Below are 21198 nucleotides of genomic sequence, written 5' to 3'. Positions count from 1 at the left end.
GTCCCCGTGTCAGTCCCTGTCCCTCTGTCGGTCCCTGTGTCAGTCCCTGTCCCTGTCCCTCTGTCTGTCCCTGTGTCAGTCCCTGTCCCTCTGTCGGTCCCTGTGTCAGTCCCTGTCCCTGTCCCTCTGTCTGTCCCTGTGTCAGTCCCTGTCCCTCTGTCGGTCCCTGTGTCAGTCCCTGTCCCTCTGTCTGTCTCCGTGTCAGTCCCGGTCCCTCTGTCTGTCCCTGTGTCAGTCCCTGTCCCTGTGTCGGTCCCTGTCCCTGTGTCGGTCCCTCTGTCTGTCCCCGTGTCAGTCCCTGTCCCCGTGTCAGTCCCTGTCCCTCTGTCTGTCCCTCTGTCTGTCTCTGTCCCTGTGTCAGTCCCTGTCCCTGTGTCGGTCCCTGTCCCTGTGTCAGTCCCTGTCCCCGTGTCTGTCCCTGTGTCAGTCCCTGTCCCTCTGTCGGTCCCCGTGTCAGTCCCTGTCCCTCTGTCGGTCCCTGTGTCAGTCCCTGTCCCTGTGTCAGTCCCTGTCCCCGTGTCTGTCCCTGTGTCGGTCCCTGTGTCAGTCCCTGTCCCTATGTCGGTCCCTGTGTCAGTCCCTGTCCCTGTGTCAGTCCCTGTCCCCGTGTCTGTCCCTGTGTCGGTCCCTGTGTCAGTCCCTGTCCCTGTGTCGGTCCCTCTGTCTGTCCCTGTCCCCGTGTCAGTCCCTGTCCCTGTGTCGGTCCCTGTGTCGGTCCCTGTGTCAGTCCCTGTCCCTCTGTCTGTCCCTGTCCCTGTGTCGGTCCCTGTGTCGGTCCCTGTCCCTGTGTCAGTCCCTGTCCCTGTGTCGGTCCCTGTCCCCGTGTCAGTCCCTGTCCCTGTGTCGGTCCCTGTGTCAGTCCCTGTCCCTGTGTCGGTCCCTGTCCCTGTGTCAGTCCCTGTCCCCGTGTCTGTCCCTGTGTCAGTCCCTGTCCCTCTGTCGGTCCCCGTGTCAGTCCCTGTCCCTCTGTCGGTCCCTGTGTCAGTCCCTGTCCCTGTGTCAGTCCCTGTCCCCGTGTCTGTCCCTGTGTCGGTCCCTGTGTCAGTCCCTGTCCCTGTGTCGGTCCCTCTGTCTGTCCCTGTCCCCGTGTCAGTCCCTGTCCCTGTGTCGGTCCCTGTGTCGGTCCCTGTGTCAGTCCCTGTCCCTCTGTCTGTCCCTGTCCCTGTATCAGTCCCTGTCCCTGTGTCGGTCCCTGTCCCCGTGTCTGTCCCAGTCCCTGTCCCAGCCGCGCTCCCGCCGCCGCCGCCCGGCGCGCGCTGCCCTCACCCGTGATGGCGGCGGCGGCTTCGGCCGCGCTCCCGCAGCTGCTCCGTCCCTCCCGGCCGCGGCTGCCGGCGGGCCCCGCGCTGCCCGTACCCGGCATGGCCGCCAAGGGAGCCCGGCAGCGGCCGCGGGCGGGCGGTGGGGACGCGGCGGGGCGGCGGCCCGAGCCCGCGGGCAGCGAGGAGGCGCGGAACGAGTGGGTGCCGCGGGGCACGGAGCGGGGCACGGAGCGGGGCCGCGGCTGAGGGGCCGCGGGGCCGCGGGGCCGCCGGGGCCGGTGTTTACACGGGTGGTCCGTGCGGTGGGGATGGTGCTGGAGCTCGGCGCGGGGGGCCAGCCCTGAGGGGGGCTGATGGTGCTTCCATGTGAGGGGGCTGGCGTCCCCCCACTGCCCAAATGCCACACTCAGAGCCCTGTGCTCGCTGTCACCTTGGTAGCCTTGATCTCGTTGCTGACGCTTCCTGCTGCGTTTTTGTAATTTTTTTTTTTTTTTTTTTCCCTTTTGGATTAGATCATCTGGGAGCAAAGCCGGGCAAGTTTGGGCCCCTGAAGGATCAACAGCTTTCAAGTGTCTCATCTCGGCCAGGTTCTGTGCAGCTCTGCTGAGCAACATCTCGGACTGTGATGAGACCTTTAACTACTGGGAGCCGGTGAGTCCCTTCTTGCCCTTGGGATTGGGAATTCATACTTGGCCTGTGCAAATAATCATTTATTTAGCACCTTGTGCTCTCTGTTTCAGTCTGTAGTTGGCTCGTGCAAATGCAGATTTATTTAGAACCTTGTGCTGATCCCTCTGTTTCAATGAGATTTTTTTTGCTCTGGAATTCAGGGTGGAAAACTGTCTGCTCTGTGTGCTGCATGTTAATTTATTTATTTGCTCTCTGTTGTAGACACACTACCTCATTTATGGGAAGGGGTTTCAGACATGGGAATACTCTCCAGCCTACGCCATCCGCTCCTATGCTTACCTGTGGCTCCATGCCTTGCCAGCCTGGTTCCATGCCAGGGTTCTGCAAACCAACAAGGTAAATCAGATGTGTGGAAGCTGCTTTTGTGAGGAAAAAATGTGCTTTGAGTGTGTGTGAAGCAGCTCTTCTGTTTGTTGTTGGAATTGACTTCATGTTTATAAAATGCTGGCTTGTTGACAAACATTGACCTCCCTGTAAGGATTTCCAAGGGTTTGTGGGTTTCCCCTGATGCTTTACAAGCCCATTTTGTGTCCTGTGCCTCATTCCGACTCTGGCTGTGTCTCCTAGGTTCTCATCTTCTATTTCCTGCGATGCTTCCTGGCCTTCCTGAGCTGCGTTTGTGAACTCTACTTCTACAAGTGAGTGCCAGTCTGTCTGCAGGGGGTGTTTGGGAGCGGTGTGAGTGACGTACGCAGTTACTGCCACAGGAAATAGGCTCTGAAGCTCGTGTGTAGATGAGAAAATAATGTGTTCTCGTGATAACTTAATGAGATGTTGGTCAGAATGCCACAATTAGGACAAAATTGTACTCCCAGATCTGCCACCCACACCTCTACTCCAGCATTTTGTTGACTCCACTCGTTTTCTCACTGCTGGCAGCAAGCAGGGTGGGAGTGTTGTAGATTGAGGAGAGTCTGGTGCTGTGTTTGCTTATCACAGTGAATTTGACTGGAACACATTGATTGTTGCTGTCTATAATCTCTCTGCCAATGCTGTTTACAGCCACTAAAAGCAGTAGCCCTAACATGCAATTATCTTGTCTAAACTGGATTTTTATTTTTACCTGCTGCCTCTTGATTCCTGATTTTCAAACCACTACCTTGCATGACTTTTCTGTTGCCAGTAGTCTGGGTTTGAGGAGGTGAGCAGTGGCTTTTTTGCATGATGGGGTTTTGTGAGGGGTGAGACTCATAAATAGATTGATGTGTGCAGCAGTGCAGCCACCAGTTCCTGAGGCTGGCACAAGCACAAGTGGGAGAAGCCAAGTCCCACCCAGAGTTTTGCACTGGTGTAACTCAGGGTCTGAAATCCCAGGCCAGAGGCAGCAGCTGAGTGTTGGGAATCCCCCACCTCAGAGCTCTCAGGCTGCTCCATGGATTATTTGTGGTCCTGCATGCTTTGGGTGCTGCTCTGTTTTTGCCCTGAGGCTATTTCGTGGCACCTGTTTCTCTGCTGCTTCCCCAGGGCTGTGTGCAAGAAGTTTGGGCTGCACGTGAGCAGGCTGATGTTGGCCTTCCTAGTGCTCAGCACGGGGATGTTCTGTGCTTCTGCAGGTGAGTTGGCTTGGCAGTGGCACTAACAGTGACCAAAGATGGCTCCAGAGAGAAGAAAATCCACAGCTCTAACACATCTCTGGAGTGCTCTTTGTTGTGTTCAGCTGGGGGTGTCTTTCATGACAGAATAAGCGTTGATTCAGATGTTGTTCTCTGTGTTGCAATTTCCAGGCCTGTTCCTGCCTCTTGTTTTTTTCTACTGCTGTGCCTTTCAAACAGGCTCTTGGCCTGCCTTCCTTGGACATCTTGGGTTCTAAGGAAGGAGGCTGATATTTTGGCAATGCCATTTGCCTTTGTGTCCTGTCCCCTCTGGCTGGTTGTACCTGTTTTCCCAGCCACTGTAAGACTTCTGTAAAACACTTGCTGCTGGTGTTGGGTAGAGTGTGGGGAAGCTGTGCTAACCCTCTCTCCACTTGCCCTACAGCTTTCCTCCCCAGCAGTTTCTGCATGTACACCACGGTGGTTGCCATGACAGGCTGGTACATGGACAAGACCTCTGTGGCAGTGCTGGGGGTGGCTGCTGGAGCCCTGCTGGGCTGGCCCTTCAGTGCAGCTCTGGGGTAAGGAGGGGTTTCTTGCCCTTTGTTACATGGGTTTCACCTGGCTGGGGAGAATGGAGGGGTGGAGGAGAAAACCAGCAGGGACTGAGCTGCCAGCCTAGCCCAGGATCGTTGCTACAGGGTTCTTGGCTCTTGAAGAACTCAGGTTGGGAAGATTTCCTGGCACTAATATGAGTAAAACCTGAGCTGGATGACTGGACTGTGGAGTAGAAGCAGAGGCCAGTGACGTGGTGGTTCTTTCTCTTGCTTTGAAGGGGCGGCAGTGGGGTTCTCAAAGCCTCCAGCTGACAGCTGGGTCTCTCTTTCAGGCTTCCTATTGCCTTTGACTTGTTGATCCTGAAGAAGAGGTGGAAAAGTTTCCTGAACTGGTGTGTGGTGTCCTTGATCCTGTTTTTGGTGAGTGCCTGCAGCAACACGAGGAGGGAATGGACTGCAGGAGAAGGGATGAGTTCCTTTAGGAAAATCAGCTGGAGCTGCTGGCACTTCAACCAACAGCTGCTTTCTTCCAGGTGCCCTTGGTGGTGGTGGACAGCTATTACTATGGGAAGCTGGTGGTGGCACCTCTCAACATCGTTCTGTACAACGTCTTCACCCCCCACGGCCCTGATCTCTACGGTGAGTTTGGGATAACAGGGCGGGGAGGGAGCCCGAGGGTGTCTGGCTGCCGTGGCCCGTGATTGGCAGTGCTTTTTCTGACGTGCCCTGAAGCCAAAGCAGCCTGCCAGCTCCAAAGGCTGCAGCTGCTGCTTCTGGACACGGGATGTCTCTGTCGAGCTGGGAATGCACTGCCCAGGTTCTCCACGCTGGGAGTTGTGCTGCTTTTGTTCACGTTCCGCTTCTGTAAGACTGCCAGGAGATGTCTCAGTGTCTGTGCACAAGCGGCCCGTGTGTGTTTGTCAGCTTGAATCTTGTTCCTGGCTGTTGTTCCTCACAGTCAGGCTGCAGAACCTTGGGAAAGAGGATTGGTGCAGAATCCATACTTCTCTCTGTCCATATCCTGCACTTCTAGAGCCGAACAGCAGGAGAATATTACATTTCTAGCAGGGCTTCAGAAGGGCTGGCAGAGACCACAGGATCCCTGCAGCATCTCTGTGCTCTGTTTGAGCCCAGAGGAGCTGTTCCAGGAGGGACTCAGCAGTGCTGAGCAGCAGCAAGGCTTTCTCTGGCTGCTGGCGTTGTTGCTGCAGTTGAGGGGCTGTTTTGGGTGGTGCTGAGTGGTGATTTGTCACTTGTGCTGTGGCACAGCAGGACAGCAGCTGCTCTGCCATGGCTCGTGGCCTCTGCAGGAAGGCTCTAAAGTGTGGAGCTGTGAGTTTTCTATAAGTAAACTCCAGGCTCTGTCTCTGATAGGTTTTGGCAGGGGCTTGTGCCTGACCTTTTCCACACTGGTGCATGAGTTGTTTCCAGAAGCCTCCAGGGACCAATCTGTCCTGAAGAGTTTTATTCACAGTGACACTCATACAACATCCTTGGGCTAGTAAAACAGCCTACCTGGAACTGCTCTTTAATGCAGCGTGGCCAGGACAGTGCTGTGTGTTTAGAGAGCTTCAAAACACTGGAGAGAAATAACACTACCAGAGGAGATGAAAGGCTGGCCAATCCCTCTTGGCTCTGGAAGCTGGGATTTCCCAATGTTCACATGATGGGAGCAGAGTCACCAACCCAGATCATCTCCAATGTAAGCACCACAGTATTTTGGAGACAAGGTCCAATTTATTTTTTTTTCTTCTGGCTTCAGCAATACACTCCTTCTACATAAATATTGTCTGTGCAATTAATATTTCCCTGGAGTGATTAGGTTTCTACAGCCAAGGGAGAAGAGCTGCTAAGTGTATATATCCCTGATTTTGAGGCTTTGGGATTCTAAGAAGTCATAATTTGTGACCAAGGTTTTGTCCCACTTTGGGAAGCTTTGTGCAGCTTGGGTGGAACGTGCTGGAGCTGTTCATGTGGCACTTTGCTCTGTGGAGTCCTGGTTCTGGAGCAGAGTGAGAATAAATGAAATGCAGCAAGCAGACTGTTCATTGTAGCAGCTCTGAAGCAGACTTGCTCAGAAAGAGGGCTGTGACTCATGACCAAGTGATTGCAGCGCAGTTACTGCTTGCCAGCTGCAGTTCCTGTGCTCAGGCTTCAGCCCAGGGTGGGGCTCCTTATCTTAAACCTCTTTTACAACTCCTCTGCTCTGGCCTGAGCTGCCCTCACCATTCCTGTGGACAGGGTGCAGCGTGGGTAAATTTGAGTTCTAGAATTGCTCCCAGGGCCATTCACAGACTCAGAGCTCAAAGCATTTTCTCGCTCTGTGTCTGACAGTGCTTCCAGCTGGTTTTCCTCATGGAACCACCGTGCCAGGAGCTGCCTGGGTGTTCTTTTCCCACTGTTTTCACCAGTCTGTCTCATATATCCCACACCTGCCAGCTCTAGGATTTGGGTCCTTGCAGGAAGCTCCATCTCCTCTCCTGGTCTGTGTGGAAGCATATTCCCATTAATCCTGAGCATGGAGAGTTCTCCAGTGTTCCTCCCTGCTTCAAAGACGATATTCTGGGCCAGGACTTCTTGCATGCAGTGGGGTCATTCCTTTTTGATGCTGCAGTTCTGTCTCGGTTCACCTTGAGCCGTGTGGATAACAGGAATAAAAAGCTTCTTGCCCTGGGAGGCTTTGAGCCTGAGTGCCTCTGAATGGGTGACCCAGCCTGGTGCTTTTTGCCTGCTGTGCACTGTTCTCTTCTCTTTTTTCCCCACTTTTTATTTTTTTTATCCTCTCACAGAGAAGAAAATCCCTCATTGGAGAAGGAGGGGAGGCTCCAGTGCTTATTTTTTATGGGCGATTCAGTCACACTGCAAAAAAATGTAAGCGAGCAGCCTTTTTTTGGTTAAAGCTGTGCTTCAGAGCAGCTGATCTGTCTATTGGCAGTATTAGCTGGGCTGTATTTGGATTGTGGAGGAGTTGTTTCATAAATCGTCCTTCACTCCTGACCCCCAGCTGCCAAATCAGAGACAAGAGCAGAGAGTGGTGAATTCAGGGTGAATTTCCTTTGCTTTCCATAGCAGCCAGAACGGTGACAGGATGGTCCCTGGAATTATCCCTTAAAGATTTAGGACTTCTTTTGATAATTGCTGTTCGCTTTCAGTGCGAATAACTCAGGGTTTCCTCTGTGAACCCGAGTTGCTTGGCCAAGCAGTGACTCCAGTGCCATGTTTGTGACATTCCCAGGGCAACTTCTCCCCTTGTTGAGCTGCAGAGGTTTCAGGTTTTCCTTGCTGCTTTTCAGTTGTCTGATTAATTTCAACACGGACCCAATTTAAGTGGCTCTGATTGCAGGAAATTGCTGTGGCATGTGACACATGTCACAACAGTGCCGTGATTAAAGCCCCCGCGTGTCATTTACTGGCTGATTGAGCTAATCACACGGAGAGAGTGGGAAATGTGTGGAGAGGAACTGGCATTCCTTATTGTTAAGGGCTTTAAGCATCCTGAATTAAGAGTCTAAATAAATGACAGTTGGACTGGAGTTTCTTTCAGTTTACATTCTCCAGAGCTTGCAGCCAGTTCCCAAGTGTGGAGGCAGAGCTGCCTGGCTCCCGTTTGTGTCAGAACAGGCGGAATTTGGGACATTTAAATAGTGCTGAGCCTAAGGAGGGATCAAAACCAGCATTTAGTAGCAGAGTCTTCGTTAGGGTGAAGTGGGAATGCAAACTCCTTTCCTTCTTAATCCTTTTTGGTACATCTTCTGTTCCTGCCAACCCAGAGTGAACATCCTCACTCCAGAATTACTTGACATTGTGTGGTTTTGTGTTACTCCTCTGCAGTTAGAAAGGAAGAATGAATTTGGGGTCAAGTTTCTCAGTTTTACAAGTTTCCACCTCTGCTTTCTTGCTGTGCTTTCTGAATGCAGGGGTGAGCTCTGTGTCACAGAATTCTGCTGGCTGTGGGAGTGGCCTGGGATTGAACAGCAAATGTGATACTATTTTTCACTCCCAGTGGAAAAGTAAGGAGAAAAATAATTTCTGAGAAGGAAGACAATGAAGTTTCTTGGGCAGGAGTGAGTGTGAGATACTCTGGTGGACTGTGTCAGGCATAGAAGGTCCAAAGCTGCTGTGCCATCCGTTCATGCTTGTGTTTCAAACCTCTTTTTGCCTTTTTTCTCACCCTTTAGGTACAGAACCCTGGTCCTTCTATTTCATCAATGGCTTTCTGAATTTCAACGTGGTGTTTGTCCTGGCCCTGCTCGTGCTGCCTCTGACCTGTCTGATGGAGTGTCTGCTGCAGAAATTCCGTGGTGAGTGCAGGGCAGCTGGCAGAGCCAGACTCAGGAGAGTTTGCCTGCCAAAGAGCAGCTTTTCTTTATTGGAAGTGAAACTGGGAGCAGTGAAAACTTTTGGAACACCAGGAAAGTTGCTAGAGTTCATTAGAGTTCAGGATTGTTCCTTGCCTCCACCTCAGGAGGAAAAATGTATTATCAAAAGCAGGCCTGACAAGGTGTGTGGTTCCAAACCTTCATTCTGACATTTCGTGCATCAGGAATGGGCCAGGCAATGATCCTAAAGGGGAAAGAAGCTGTCCCTGGTGTTGTTCCCATCTTGTCTGCAGCTGGACACGGGTAGGAACCTTTCGGGATTGAAGCTGGACTGTCCCGTGCACTGTGGGTTTTTCAGCTGCCAGGCTCCCCATGCCCTGGGAAATGTCCCTTTGGGGGTGGATATAGTGGGAGTTAAAAAAAAGGAGGAACCAGAATATTCCCTACTCCACACTGGGCTTTTTCTTGAATAAAATGACATAAGTTTAAACACGTGACACTTGGTAAGTGACTCCAGAGGGGAAGTGTAAATTCTTCTCTGCTGTTTTCCTAGGGAAAATTCATCAAGTGTCAGCAGCAGCCTCCAGATTCATCAGCCCCGTCAGTGCTTTGCTCTCTCTCTGTTTTTTTTTTTTTACTGAATACAACAAACAGTAACACAATCGTCGATGAAAATGTATGTTAAGGGGTGTTTGCTTATATCTGTTCCTCGGCTGTGAGTGCCAACCTCTCAGAAAGCAGTAAAAGCTCAGTAGGAGCTCCTGTAAATGCAAGATTTCCTGCTGTTCGCCTGGTGTTCTTGTGCTTAACAGCAGGAGCAATTCTGCCAAGTGCTTTGTTCTTATTGTCTGTGAAATGCCGTTGGCTTAATTGCTTAACTCTGCTGTTGGGAGTAGTAAGGGGGTAGGAAAGGGACTGAAAATCGTCAGGCAGTGCAGAACCCTCCTCAGTGTGACTGAAATTCAGGGTAATTGTTGTTATTTTTGAATCTGTTATTTCCTCTGTTAAGCAGAAGGCGCCTGGGAGACCTCTCCTGCCGTTATTTTTGTAATGAGGCAATGAAGGCTGGGGACACTTCAGGCACTAAACAGCCCTTTGGAAGGGGAAGGGGAGATCCTGAGGAGGCCCTTTCTGATCTTTGTGTGTACAATGCCCAGCAGGAAACGCAGTACCTCTGTCTGCCTGTTCAGACCTGGCAGTTCTCGATGAGTTTTGTGTCTTGCTTGGATCCAGTAACACTTATTTTCTGCTTTTGGTCTTCCCAAGGCTGTGGGAATTGTCAGGATTGTAGGAATCTGCAAAAATCCTCTGAGGAAGATGCCCTGCTGGCTGTTTGGGTGTGTTACCTGCATTTTAGCAACAGGGGTGCTCAGAACAGGGTGTGGGGGGGGTGTCAAGAGTGGGCTTTGGGTGTGAGATAGGATTGTGCAAGAGAAGCAATTCTTGCATTACTCCTTTGCTGAGTTTTTGTTTCTTCCAGTTCAGAATCTGGGCCGTCCCTACTGGCTGACCCTGGCTCCCATGTACCTCTGGATCCTGATTTTCTTCAGCCAGCCCCACAAAGAAGAGAGGTTTCTCTTCCCCATCTATCCCCTCATCTGTCTCTCTGGTGCTGTGGCTCTCTCTGCTCTTCAGGTAAATGTTAGTGGTTTTTAATAGATAGCTGAGAATATTTCCCAGCCATTATTTCATGATGACTTTGAGTCGTTCTCCAATCCCAAGTGGGAACTCCTGGAGCTGTGATGTTGTAGTGCCAACACCACACAAAATCCAAGAGGGTTCAGTAACCTGCTGATGGAATTGTGCCTCCTTGGCTGTTCAGCTCTAGGGGCAGGAGTGTAGGAAATGCATTTTGTGTTGTGTTTTAGTAGGAATCCCTCACTGGGTTGAAGAAAGGAAAAGGGATCTCGTTTAAATGTTGGGAAATTGCATTGAACATTTGGAAGAGCCAGAAACTGGATGTTTAATAAACATCACTTGAAACACTTCACAGAGCAAAGCACTAATACAGATTGATATAAACCTTCCCAAAGCTCAGAGTTATTCATCTCCTGCTGTTAAAAAGGCTCAGGAATGCAGCCGGGAGTCCCTGCTGGAGCCTGTTCCAGCTGTTTGGCCTCATCCTGCTGGTCCTCCTCTGTCCTGCTGTGCAGCACTGCTGGAATTCCTGCCCACCCCTCAAATCACTCACCCTTGCCTTGCTCAGATGCTGTTCTCACTCTGGATCTCCACTCATTCCCCAGATGAGTTCCAGTCCTTGCATCCCCACAGCATCCAGCTCTGTGATGTCACCAGTTTTATGGCTCTGACAGAGAATTCCTCTGTGCTCTCAGAGCATCACAGGGCAATGTTTATTTACTTTTATTTGTGCCAAATACGGCTTTAGGAAAATTTCATGAACATTTCCTGCATACTTTACCACTGTTCGATGACGTTTTGTCCAGTATGGAGCATCCAGCTGAGAGTCTGGAACTGATTGCCCACCAGCAGGACAAGCTTGTCACTCTTCCCCTCCAAACCACGTGGATTTGGCTGTTATGAGAAAAATGCAAACAGGACAAGAGAAACAGAAACCAGCTGAGGGTGGGAAGTGAATAAGCACTCCTGCAGAACAGGAGGGAGGGACCAAGCCAAGGACTGGATGTGTTTCCTCCTGGGTATTCCCAGAAAGGCTTTTAAAGTAAAAAAACCTAAAGAGCTTTTCTTTTATTAATTTTTCTTTTATCAATTTTCCTTTTATCAGTTTCAGAGTGACTTAAAGCTGGATGCAGAATGTGCTCTGTGTTCTTTTACCCACTTCAAAGCTGTGGTTTGAGCAGGGTAAACAGCCATAGGTCACTCTGGAAATCTGGGTCATGGAGCTTAGACAGGAATTCAGTCCAGCATGGAAACTCAGGTGTGTCTGTGCAGGGAACTTCTGCAGAAGTGTTCCTGGTTCACCTGGGAACAGCCAAACTGGAGCCCTTGAGAGAGCACTTTAGGTCCAGAGGCCTTCCTAGGGAAAAGAGCTGAAAACTTCTTGAAATACCCCAAATTATCACTTAAATATGACTGAACCTTACGAGTTTCTGTGCATTTTTATGGCTCTGAATTAAAAAAGCCCAGAGATCTGGTGGGAGATTCACTGTTGTAAAGTCTTGATGAAAAATAAGAATTTTGCTGAGCAGATCAGAGTTGGAGTAACTTTATATTGTCTCTTTTTTTTCTTACTCTTCCCTGAGAAATGTTACCACTTCATCTTCCAGCGCTACCCGCCTGGAACACTACACAGTGTCCTCCAACTGGCTGGCCCTGGGGACTGTCTTCCTCTTTGGCCTTTTGTCACTGTCACGTTCTGTTGCCTTATTCAGAGGTTGGTATTTCAGATTCGCTCTCTGCTCTCCTGGCCTTTGGGCTCAAGGGTTGCAAAAGTTGTGCTGCTTTGCCTGTAGAAATCAGGAACCTTGAGAAGTTTGGATGTCGCTGCTGCAGGGGAAGGAATTAGTTCTGATGGTCACCATTAATTAATTATTAATGATGTATTCATCCATATATGTATGAGTGGATCACCGGAATTACATCACTTAAAAATCCTCTGCCCTTCACCTTCCACCAGCACAGCTCCACTGATCTAAAACCTGACTGGTATTAAAGCAGGTATTTCAACTTGCAGATAGATAATCCCACTTGGAAAAGCATTTTCCTGTGTAAAACTTGAATTAGGTGCACGAGTCCTTAACGGAGATGGATTGGACATTTCTGGAATCAGAGCCTTCCCACCTCACCAGTGTTTTTTGGGGTTTTGGTGGCCATTGTCAGCCAGGACAGGGGAATGAGAATAAAATTGGTAGGGCACAAGCACTGCTAGAGGAGAGGGAGTTTTGGAATCCATAGACCAGTTCATTTATTCAGTTGAGTTATCAGTTAAAAATGTATGTACGAAACAATCTTTTGAAAGCTTTCATTAAATGCCCCTCTTACTTTAACCTTATTCATGACTTTCTGCCTTCCACAGGCTACCACGGGCCCCTGGACCTGTACCCGGAGTTCCACAGGATTGCCACTGACCCCAGCATTCACACGGTGCCCGAGGGGAGACCAGTCAATGTCTGTGTGGGCAAGGAGTGGCACAGGTTCCCCAGCAGCTTCCTGCTGCCAGACAAGTGAGTGCTGCAATGGAAAAGGTGCAGGTTGGTGAGATGGATAACGAGGGGCATCATAATGAGGGGGGTGATCATGCATGTGGGTAACCCTCAGGACCTTGGATCTCTGTTGTCGCCAGCAGCAGTGTCACAAACAGTGGTAAAGTACCCAAACCGAAGGATTCTGAAGGGTTTTTGTCAGCACATTGGCCACAAGCTCCAGGGAATCTGTGGTGTGCCTGCTTCTTTAGCTGCCCACCCTTGGAATGGTGTCCTTGGTTCTGCTTTTGGTGCTCTCCACACAAAATGCTTTCCCTGTTCTCCGCAGTTGGCAGCTCCAGTTCATCCTGTCGGAGTTCCGGGGCCAGCTGCCCAAACCCTTTGCCAAGGGACCCATGGCCACACGGATCATTCCCACGGACATGAATGACCAGAACAAGGAGGAGCCATCTCGATATGTGAGGATTTATTGCCGGTTCCTTTCCCTTCCCTCACTGTATAATTTGAATTAATGTAATGCCTCTGAGTGGATCTCCCCATTTCTGTTTCCTGGGGAGTTCCAAACCAAAAATGGTCCCTCTGTAGCACTTGGAAATCTCCCCATTCTTGTGAGTGGTTTCTGTTTGCCTTCCATCTGCCAATTTTAAAACATAATGATAATAAAAGAAGCAGCAGAAGTAATAACTCCTAATTACTGCAGTTTTGGGTTTAGTGTGGTGTGTTAATGTGATCACAGGAATGAGTAGTTTGAAGTCCCCCACAGAAAATATTTGTCACTGAGCAGGAATTGAAATTTCCCTCTTCTATTTGTTTTTAAATATAAAACTATTCATCATATTTGCAACTGAGGAGGAGGAACTTAATTTGGAACTTAATTGCATTAGTGATTTCAGTGGGAATCTGCTAAGATAACATATATTGGTATTATTGATTTATTTTCTGGTTGGACTAAACTAAACCAGTGCACAAATAGGAATATTTTAGAATGATTGCTAGCTAGCATGTTTAAAATTACTAACAGGTTAAGTCTTGGCAACCTTCTGGGTTAAAACTCTTATTTTGAGGCTCATTATGTGGTTACTGGAAAGGGGATGGAGGCGTGTTCCCACCTGAGAGGAGCTGTCTGCTGCAGTGCATTTAATTTATGAAATCCTTAACTGGGGCTTATTTTTAGCACAGACAGCTGGCTGCTGCACAGCCTGTGACTAATGGAGCAAAACACACTTTTGTTTCATGCTTGTTCCTTAATGTCACCCTACAACTTTGTTATTTCTCGTGCAAGCTTAAGGGCCTAGGACTTCAGAAATCAGAAATTAAACGGGGTTAAAACTCTTACTTATGACCTGCTAATTACACCAAGAGATCAAGATCTTTCCCCAAATTTAGTGAGTACAGGCACACTCAGATTTAAAAAAAAGATAGAAGAATAATTAGCAAGAACTGGTCAGGACTGTGAGAGTGAATAAATCCAAATAGCACGAGGTTCTTGGTCATTTAAAGGGGAGAAAACAAAGGGTTCAGGAGAATTATCTGAGCCAGGGATAAAACCAATTAATGGCTGCAGATCTCACTGTTTCAGGTGTGAGTATCTATTACTGCTCTGCTTGGCAATGGAAGAGTGAACCTCAGTGTTTCTGTTGCTATGAGACACTGGGGAAAGAGTGATTTGATCTTGTTTTGCAATCTCTCCTTCCTTAATCACATTGAGCAGCACTTACCTTGCACTTGCCCGGCTGGGGAGGTGCATTTGTCTCTGAAACTGCTAAGAAAGAGATAAGGAGTGTTATTTCTTACCGAGATACATCCAAGCAGGACCAGCAGATTAGGCCTAAAAGCTGTTAACAACAGCTGACTTCAGACAAAGGGGTTTTCAAGCACTTTCTTTTCACTTCTTACACCATCCACACCCCATGGCAGCAGCAGATGTGCCCTTAGCTCCAGCTCTGTGCCGTTCCCACTCCTGTCAGTCAGGATGGGATCCAGTTTAGCTCTCCTCCACTTGGCAGAGCAGTTGCATCAAATAAAGAAAGAGTGGGAGGAGGAAAAGGAAAGAGGAACAGAAGAGGAGAGGATGTAATTTAGAAATCCCTCGCAGCTTTGTTCACTAAGACTCATTCCTTTCTTTCGTTTCAAGGTCTGTGCATCCCCCAAGTCTTGTGTAAATCCCCAGCTCAGTGCAGAGGTGCTGTGTTGGCCCTCTGAGCAGGAGGAATATCATGCTTGGCTTCACTGTAACTTGTGAAAATACAAGGGAAACCTGTCTTGCACCTGGAATTTGAAGTCCCAGCTCTTTTAGGGCAGCATTTAGGATGAGACAAGTGAGATCCTTGAGGCAGCAACTTGTCTTTCTCTGAATGATTCTACATCACTTCCAGAAAAACTTGGTTAGTGGTTTGGGAGTCCTCCTGCTAATGAGCCAGAACCTCTCCCAGGGCCTGGAATGTTCCTCTCACACAGAGGAAGAAGTGGATTCAGCATCCTCAGCTGTGTTTCCTGTGGTGTAATTTCATTTGCCACTCAGTTGTGATGCCACGGAGCCATCTGCTATCCACCTAATTAAATTGTTTTCAGCCTAAATTGTTACATGAAGCCCCAAAGATGCTTCAGAAAAGGGATCTCAAGCATGGCCAAGGAAGTTGGCAGTAAAATGTTGTGGGAGAGAGAACTGAACCTCCCTGAAGGAAGAGTTTGAGGGGGTAAGGCAGGATAAGACAAAGGATTCCCAGCACGAAGGGGGAGGTTTCATAACGTGAGTCTCCTGTTGGATTGCCCCACAAAGGCTTTGCTTGAAAACATTCAAATTCTGTTACCTGTGTCCTGCAGGAAGCATTTCACCTGTTGCTAGAAATGTAACCCTCTTTTCATGGCTGTCAATGAACACAGACAACCAAAGCTGCAGGAAATGAACCACAGGAATGTCTGTCTTCCTGCAGATTGACGTTTCCAAGTGCCACTACCTGGTGGACTTGGACACAGCAACGGAGAGCCCGCGGGAGCCCAGGTACTCCTCCAACAAAGAAGAGTGGGTGACCATTGCCTACAAGCCATTCCTTGATGCTTCCAGGTAGGATTTGCACTTTGGAGAGGGAGGGATGAGGGCTGGCAGTCTGTGATTTCTGTTTGCCAAAGTGGACAGGGAGGAGAGATCCGTTGGCAAATCCAATTTCCAGCAGAGTGGAACCTTTGTCAAACTCCTGCTTGTAAAATTTATGAGCTGAGTTGCTTTAGAGGGTGAAACCCTGCGAGGAGGGTGGTGAGAAGGAGTATTTTTATGAAGAAATAAACAATTTCTTTATAAAGCCTCCTGCTGAAGCAATGTTTTTTGGGTTTGAGGTGGATGTCGCCTCCTCCCAGGAGACTTTTCACTCTGTCTTGTCCCAGCCAAATTCAAGACAGGTATAAATCAGTCTCAGAGGGGATGAGCTCTTCAAAATTTTATGAAAGCTGGCAGGCAGAGAGAGGAGGCAGTCAGCAGGGCCACACCTTTACTGGGCACCAGAAAATCCATGGAAGAGATCACTGCTGGAATCTGTTCTGCAGTAGTTGTGCTGCTCACTGAACAACTTGCTGGTGTGTCTGTGAGAAGCAGAGGTGGGATTTGTTCTCCTCCAGGCTGACAGGGGATGGGATCAGGGTTATCAGGCTGGGAGTGTTGTTCATACATGCCTGCAGATACAGGAACACTCAGCTGCATGAGGATCTTATTTAGTCCTTTAGAGCTCTGGCCGTGAAGGTGTCACACCAGGACAGAGGGGCTGGCTGGAAAAACCTCTGTAAAATCTAACCCAGAGTTCAGTGCCCTCCTGTTTTCCATGAGAGACCTTGTGACTTCCTGGTACTTGGACCCTCCAGGGAGTGGGGCTAGGACGAGCAGTGGGAAGGAGTGAAAATGTTCAAGAGCTCCCAGGAGAGCTCTGGTGTTCCCAGCTTGCTGACACAAACAACTTCTCCTGGCAAGGTCTCCCCGTGAACTGTATTTTCCAAGAGAACCTGCTGCTACATTTGGGCAGGACTTTGGGAAGTTTGGCCAATGAGTTTTATTAATGAGGCAGTTGAAGCATCAAAGGCACTCCTTGTGCAGAGGATTTGCCCTTAAATGTGCATTTTTGCTTTAAAGCCACATTTGTGTGTTCCTGGCTGGCATCTCACACCCAGCACCTGCTTCCAGTGCCTTGGAAACAGCCCTTGCTCCCTCCGAAGTGTAAAACCACTATGAAAATGCAGCTTTTTGGGGTTTTATCATAGCTAGTGAGGAACAGAGGTGTCACTTGGGAGCTGAGTGAAGAGTTCAGGTTTGCAGCTCAGTGGTTGCAGAGCAAGGGGTAAAAAAACCCAAACCCCATCAAGCACCTCCCCAGCTCAGCCCAAAGTGCAGCTCTTGTGTGGAAATAAATGAAATAAATGACCCCAGCAGCCCAGCTCAGTCCTGCTGCACTGGAGGCTTCTGGGGCTCACTGCGAGTCTCCCATTGACGTCAGCAAGTGCAAATGTAAATCTCAGCTGGCTCTGATAAATGCTGCTGCTAATTGAATTAGAGAGCACTCCGAGCCACCAGCTAATTATGCTCCTCAGGAAGCTGCTTTGCCAAGGTCCATTTAATTCTATATTGGCTGAGCGCTCCGAATCTGGCACACAAAAGGGGAAATATATCACAGCTCCCCTCTGAGGAGCACATATTTTCCAGCTCTTTAGGCTGAGCCTTCTGCTTGCTCCACACACTTGGGTTTTCCATCAAAAAAAAAAAAAATTCTTAGTGCAAAATTAATGATTGGGTCACCTTGTTTGAGCATAGCATTACCCTGGTTTGATGAGAGCCTGTCTCATTCCCTTTAATGGTGTTTTCCTCTAGCTGTTTTCCCTGGTTTTATTTTAAAAGTAGCTGAATTACTTCTGAAATGTGTGTGTTGGTACAGAATTTAACCCCTAGAGGAAGTGCAAATGTTAAAGGGTTTTCAGAGAGCTTTGATCCTGAGCTTCTTGTGGCTGGGAGGCGCTGGGACCTGCCCCTGTGGCACTGGGACCTGCCCCTGTGGCACTGGGACCTGCCCCTGTGGCAGAGGTTCAGCTCCCTCCTGCCATTCCCTGCTCTTCTCCCTCCTCCTGCCTCTCTCTGAACGCTGCTGGCACCAAATTCAGGTTACCCAATGCAGTTTGGGAGGAATCTCTCACACTGCAGGTATCCACGTGCTGCTGTTCCATGGAAGTCTGTGAATTTGGGAAGGGGGACTGGAACATCTTCACTTGGGATTTCCTTCCATCCCACAGCAGCCTCCTCTGGCACTGCTGGAACAGAATTGAGTTGCTTTTCCTGAAATTCAGGCAGAAGAGGCTCAGCTCCAAGGGTTGCTGTGGTTCCAGCTCTGGTCACGGAGCATCTCTGTGGAGATGCATCTCTGGCTCCTGTCACGTCTCTGCCTTAGCTGGGAGCTGCTCTGTCCTGCAGCAGTGCCTCCTTCAGAACCCAGAAAACCTGGAAAAACAGACCCTGCTCACCCAGCTTGGAGTGATCATGGCCCTGCTCCTGCAGCCTGGGAGCTGAGTGCTGATTAAGGCTCCACACACTCGAGTCTCTGGGGGACAAATTTAGCAGCAAATGCAAATAGAACATTAAATATATTCCTGTCATCTGTCACCCAGCCCCTTCCCTGTGCCATCTGCTGTCTGAGGTGGCTGAGCCCAACACAGAGAGGTGACAGGAGGTGAAGGTTCCCCGTCCCTGAGCAGGGAGGGGACCATGAGGATGCAGGAGCTGCCTGATCCCAGCTGAGCCCAGCCAGGCTGTGCAGGAGCCCCAGGAGCCCCTGGGGAGATGCAGCTCCAGTGGCAGTTCCTGCCATTGTTTTCCAGCTATATTTGAAAGATCTCCAGTGCTGCCTTACAACAAGCAAACGAAACACAACTCATCTTTCTGCTGAAAAAATTACTCGAATGGGATGTCCAGAACAGCAGAGCTGGGGGTTGAAGTGACCAGCAAGTGTGAGCCATCCCTGACCACTCAACAATCCAAACTGGAGTGCTGCTGCTGCTTTTCCGAGCTCTGTGTGCCTGGGGTTACACTTGTGGCTGGCAAGCGTTGGTATTTCCCATCCAGTTGACCTTAAAGACATAAAGGGAGAAGCTGCAGTGCTGAGGAAGCAAAACTCTGCCTCAGCCCCAATTTCAGTGAGTTGCTCAAATTTTTGAAGCTTCACAAAGCTCAGAGCTGCTGCTGAAGGACGTTTTATTTGTCCACTTCACACTGAAACCTGGACTTTATCATTAGTGAGAGAATACATCCATTCAGAATGCTCTCAGCCAGCACAGCTCCAGCAATTAGCAACCCAATCAGAGGTGCTAATTTCACCCAGCCATCATTAAGCCCTCCGTGCTCCACTGGTCCAGTTTTTGAAAGGCTGTGAAATGCCAGCTCCCAGCACTGGCAGGACATGGAGTGAGTGTGGGCTGCAGAGCTGCCCAGCCCTCTGTAATTCAGTATTTCCACAGAAGATCAGCTCAAGAGCCAAACTTCAAAACGCCAGTGCCCATTAAAGCTGCTTTTTGCTCCTCAGAGAGGTGTGGGGAAAAGGCAGCCAGAAAGATGGGATGGAAAGGAGATTCCAGGAGGGAAATGCAGCCTTTCACCTTCCCAGTGCCCTGAGGGACAGGGCTGTGGCATCCAAGGTCCCCTGGATGCTGATATTTGGGATTTTAAATTTCTTCCAATAATTACAGCACCTTCCTGCCCTCTGTCCCCCTCAATCCTGCAGGGAATGGATGGTGGGCATGAGGCTGCTGCTCTTAGTGACAGAAACCAGCTCTGGTCGTGCCAACAAGGAGAGAATTGGGCACTTAAAAGCGTTTTGCTTTTCCTTTCTGGTTTTTCAGGTCCTCGCGGCTGCTGCGGGCGTTCTACATCCCCCTGCTGTCGGAGCAGTACACGTGGTACGCCAACTACACCATCCTGAAACCCCGCAGGAAGCAAGCCAGGAAAAAAATGGGAGGCTAGGAACACACCTGGGCCAGCAAAAAAAAAACCCCAAAGCATCTGCTGGCACTCTTGGACAGCTCCCTGTGTGAAGGATGGTGCTGGGAGGATTCCCCGATGAGCTCTGGCAGCCTCTGCTCCTCTGTCAGGGCTCTGCTCTGCCTCAAGCCATTGGAAAATCCAGCAGCCACCTATGGATGTGTTATCCCTGCTGCTCCCTGTGTTGTTCTCTCTTACGCCGGAGAAGAGAAAAATGGAAAATAAAAAGGGGGTGGCACCGCCAGGTTCTGCTCCAGGCTGCAAATCTGGGAAAATCCAGCTCAAATTCTCTCTGTCTCTCCCCCACCCACCCCCCCCCACTGTCCTCACCTGCTCAAGCAGTGCTTTTTTTCACCCAGGGAGTTTTTTTTCCAGGTAACAAAGCTTAGGAATTTTCCTTTTCCAAGGGGAAAAGAGGAAAAACACCTGACTGACAATGAACTGGAATGCACTGAATCTCAAGGAATGAAGCATCATGCACCACAGAGGAACAGCCTAAAGCTGCTCTGTCCAGGAGAAATTTCCAAGGATAAACCTGTGCTTTTGGGAACAAAAAACCCAAACTGAGACAATTATGTGTTTAATGGGATCAGAGTGTTCGTGTTATCTGTGAAGCCAAGTGTTTGTTTGCTATTTATAATGATTTTTTCAAGATCCTTTGAACTCTAGTTGTCAGCATCTTAAAAATTCTGGAATCATCCAGAGAGGAGAAGGATAAATCCTTTTTTTTTTTTTTGCAGTTCTGTTTCCCAGAATAGCCAGGATGTGTTACGTGGGTCCAACATGCCTCAGAGCAGTGCTGTGCTTATTCCATCTCCATTTTCAAACGTGCAGCATCACCAGCTGGATGGAAGGAGCTGTTCTCGCTCACACCCCTGGGATTCTGTGGGGATGGGATGGGGTGGAGCAGAGGAGGAGTTCTGCCCCATGGTGTGACTGTGGTTGGGTTGGTGTGAGCAGGGGGATCAGGGAGCAGATTTGGGATCCAGAAAAGCTCTGGGGATCCATGTGTTGGATGCAGGGCTCAGCAGGGTGGGAAGGCTGTGATCCCACCTGATCCTGCTGGGACAGAGCAGGAGGAGCTGCATGAGCAGCAAGGCTGGGCTGTGTCATAGGATCAACTTTACAAACACAGGGAGAGGTTCTGAATCCCTGCATGGCACCAAGGAGGAGGTTTTTAATGTTTGTGCTACAAACAGTGCCCAGCCTGGAGTCTGGATGGTCACACCATGGAGAATCCCACTGCACCCCACTCCCTGGAGCAGCAGCTGGAAGCTGAGGCACTAAATTCAGGTTTAGGGTGGTGTCTAAGTTGTGCCATCCTTAGGGAAGTGGATTTCATCCCATGCAAGTCTCCCCCTCCCTGAGTGTCAGCTGTGGAGCTCTGAGGTGTCCCAGGAATGTGGCTGGGATGAGCTGTTCTGGGAGGGCAGAGCTGCCACCAGAGTTTTGTGTCCGTGTCCATCATCTCCCCTCTCCCTCCAGCCAGCTCTGCCCTCGCTGAAGTTTTACCCAGGGCTCTCCAGTGCCAGTGAATCCAGACCAGAACTCCTGCCCTGCTTGTTGCCTCTTCCCTTGCTGCCCCCGACCTGAACTCAAATAAAGCGACCGATGCAGCTCAAGCAGTGATGGCAGCAGCTCTGTGGTCCCATGTCCCAGCCCATCACCACGTGTTTGGTGTGAACACAGCGCAGTAAACACCCATTGGAAACCA

At 49.7% G+C, this 21198-nt stretch overlaps 1 protein-coding gene and 1 long non-coding RNA gene across 2 annotated transcripts in view; one reads left to right on the top strand and one right to left on the bottom strand.

The window, feature by feature from the left end:
• The window catches only part of LOC125338231, an 8500-nt gene extending 7147 nt beyond the window's left edge, over nucleotides 1–1353 (bottom strand). Inside the window, exon 1 of the long non-coding RNA XR_007208230.1 lies at nucleotides 1267–1353. This is a non-coding gene — a long non-coding RNA (uncharacterized LOC125338231). The remainder of the gene's footprint in view (nucleotides 1–1266) is intronic.
• ALG9 (ALG9 alpha-1,2-mannosyltransferase) lies at nucleotides 1257–21198 on the top strand. The gene is given in 16 exon segments (XM_048328686.1): nucleotides 1257–1459; nucleotides 1775–1913; nucleotides 2154–2288; nucleotides 2520–2590; nucleotides 3417–3505; nucleotides 3930–4065; nucleotides 4374–4461; nucleotides 4575–4680; nucleotides 8220–8342; nucleotides 9841–9995; nucleotides 11582–11611; nucleotides 11613–11712; nucleotides 12355–12502; nucleotides 12810–12939; nucleotides 15415–15545; nucleotides 19346–21198. Coding segments are annotated over 16 exon segments (1890 nt in total). The 5' UTR covers nucleotides 1257–1271; the 3' UTR covers nucleotides 19467–21198.

Source organism: Corvus hawaiiensis, chromosome 25 (assembly GCF_020740725.1).
Source record: "Corvus hawaiiensis isolate bCorHaw1 chromosome 25, bCorHaw1.pri.cur, whole genome shotgun sequence".
In the NCBI taxonomy this organism is placed as follows: Eukaryota; Metazoa; Chordata; class Aves; order Passeriformes; family Corvidae; genus Corvus; species Corvus hawaiiensis.
This window is presented reverse-complemented; position numbering and strand designations above follow the sequence as displayed.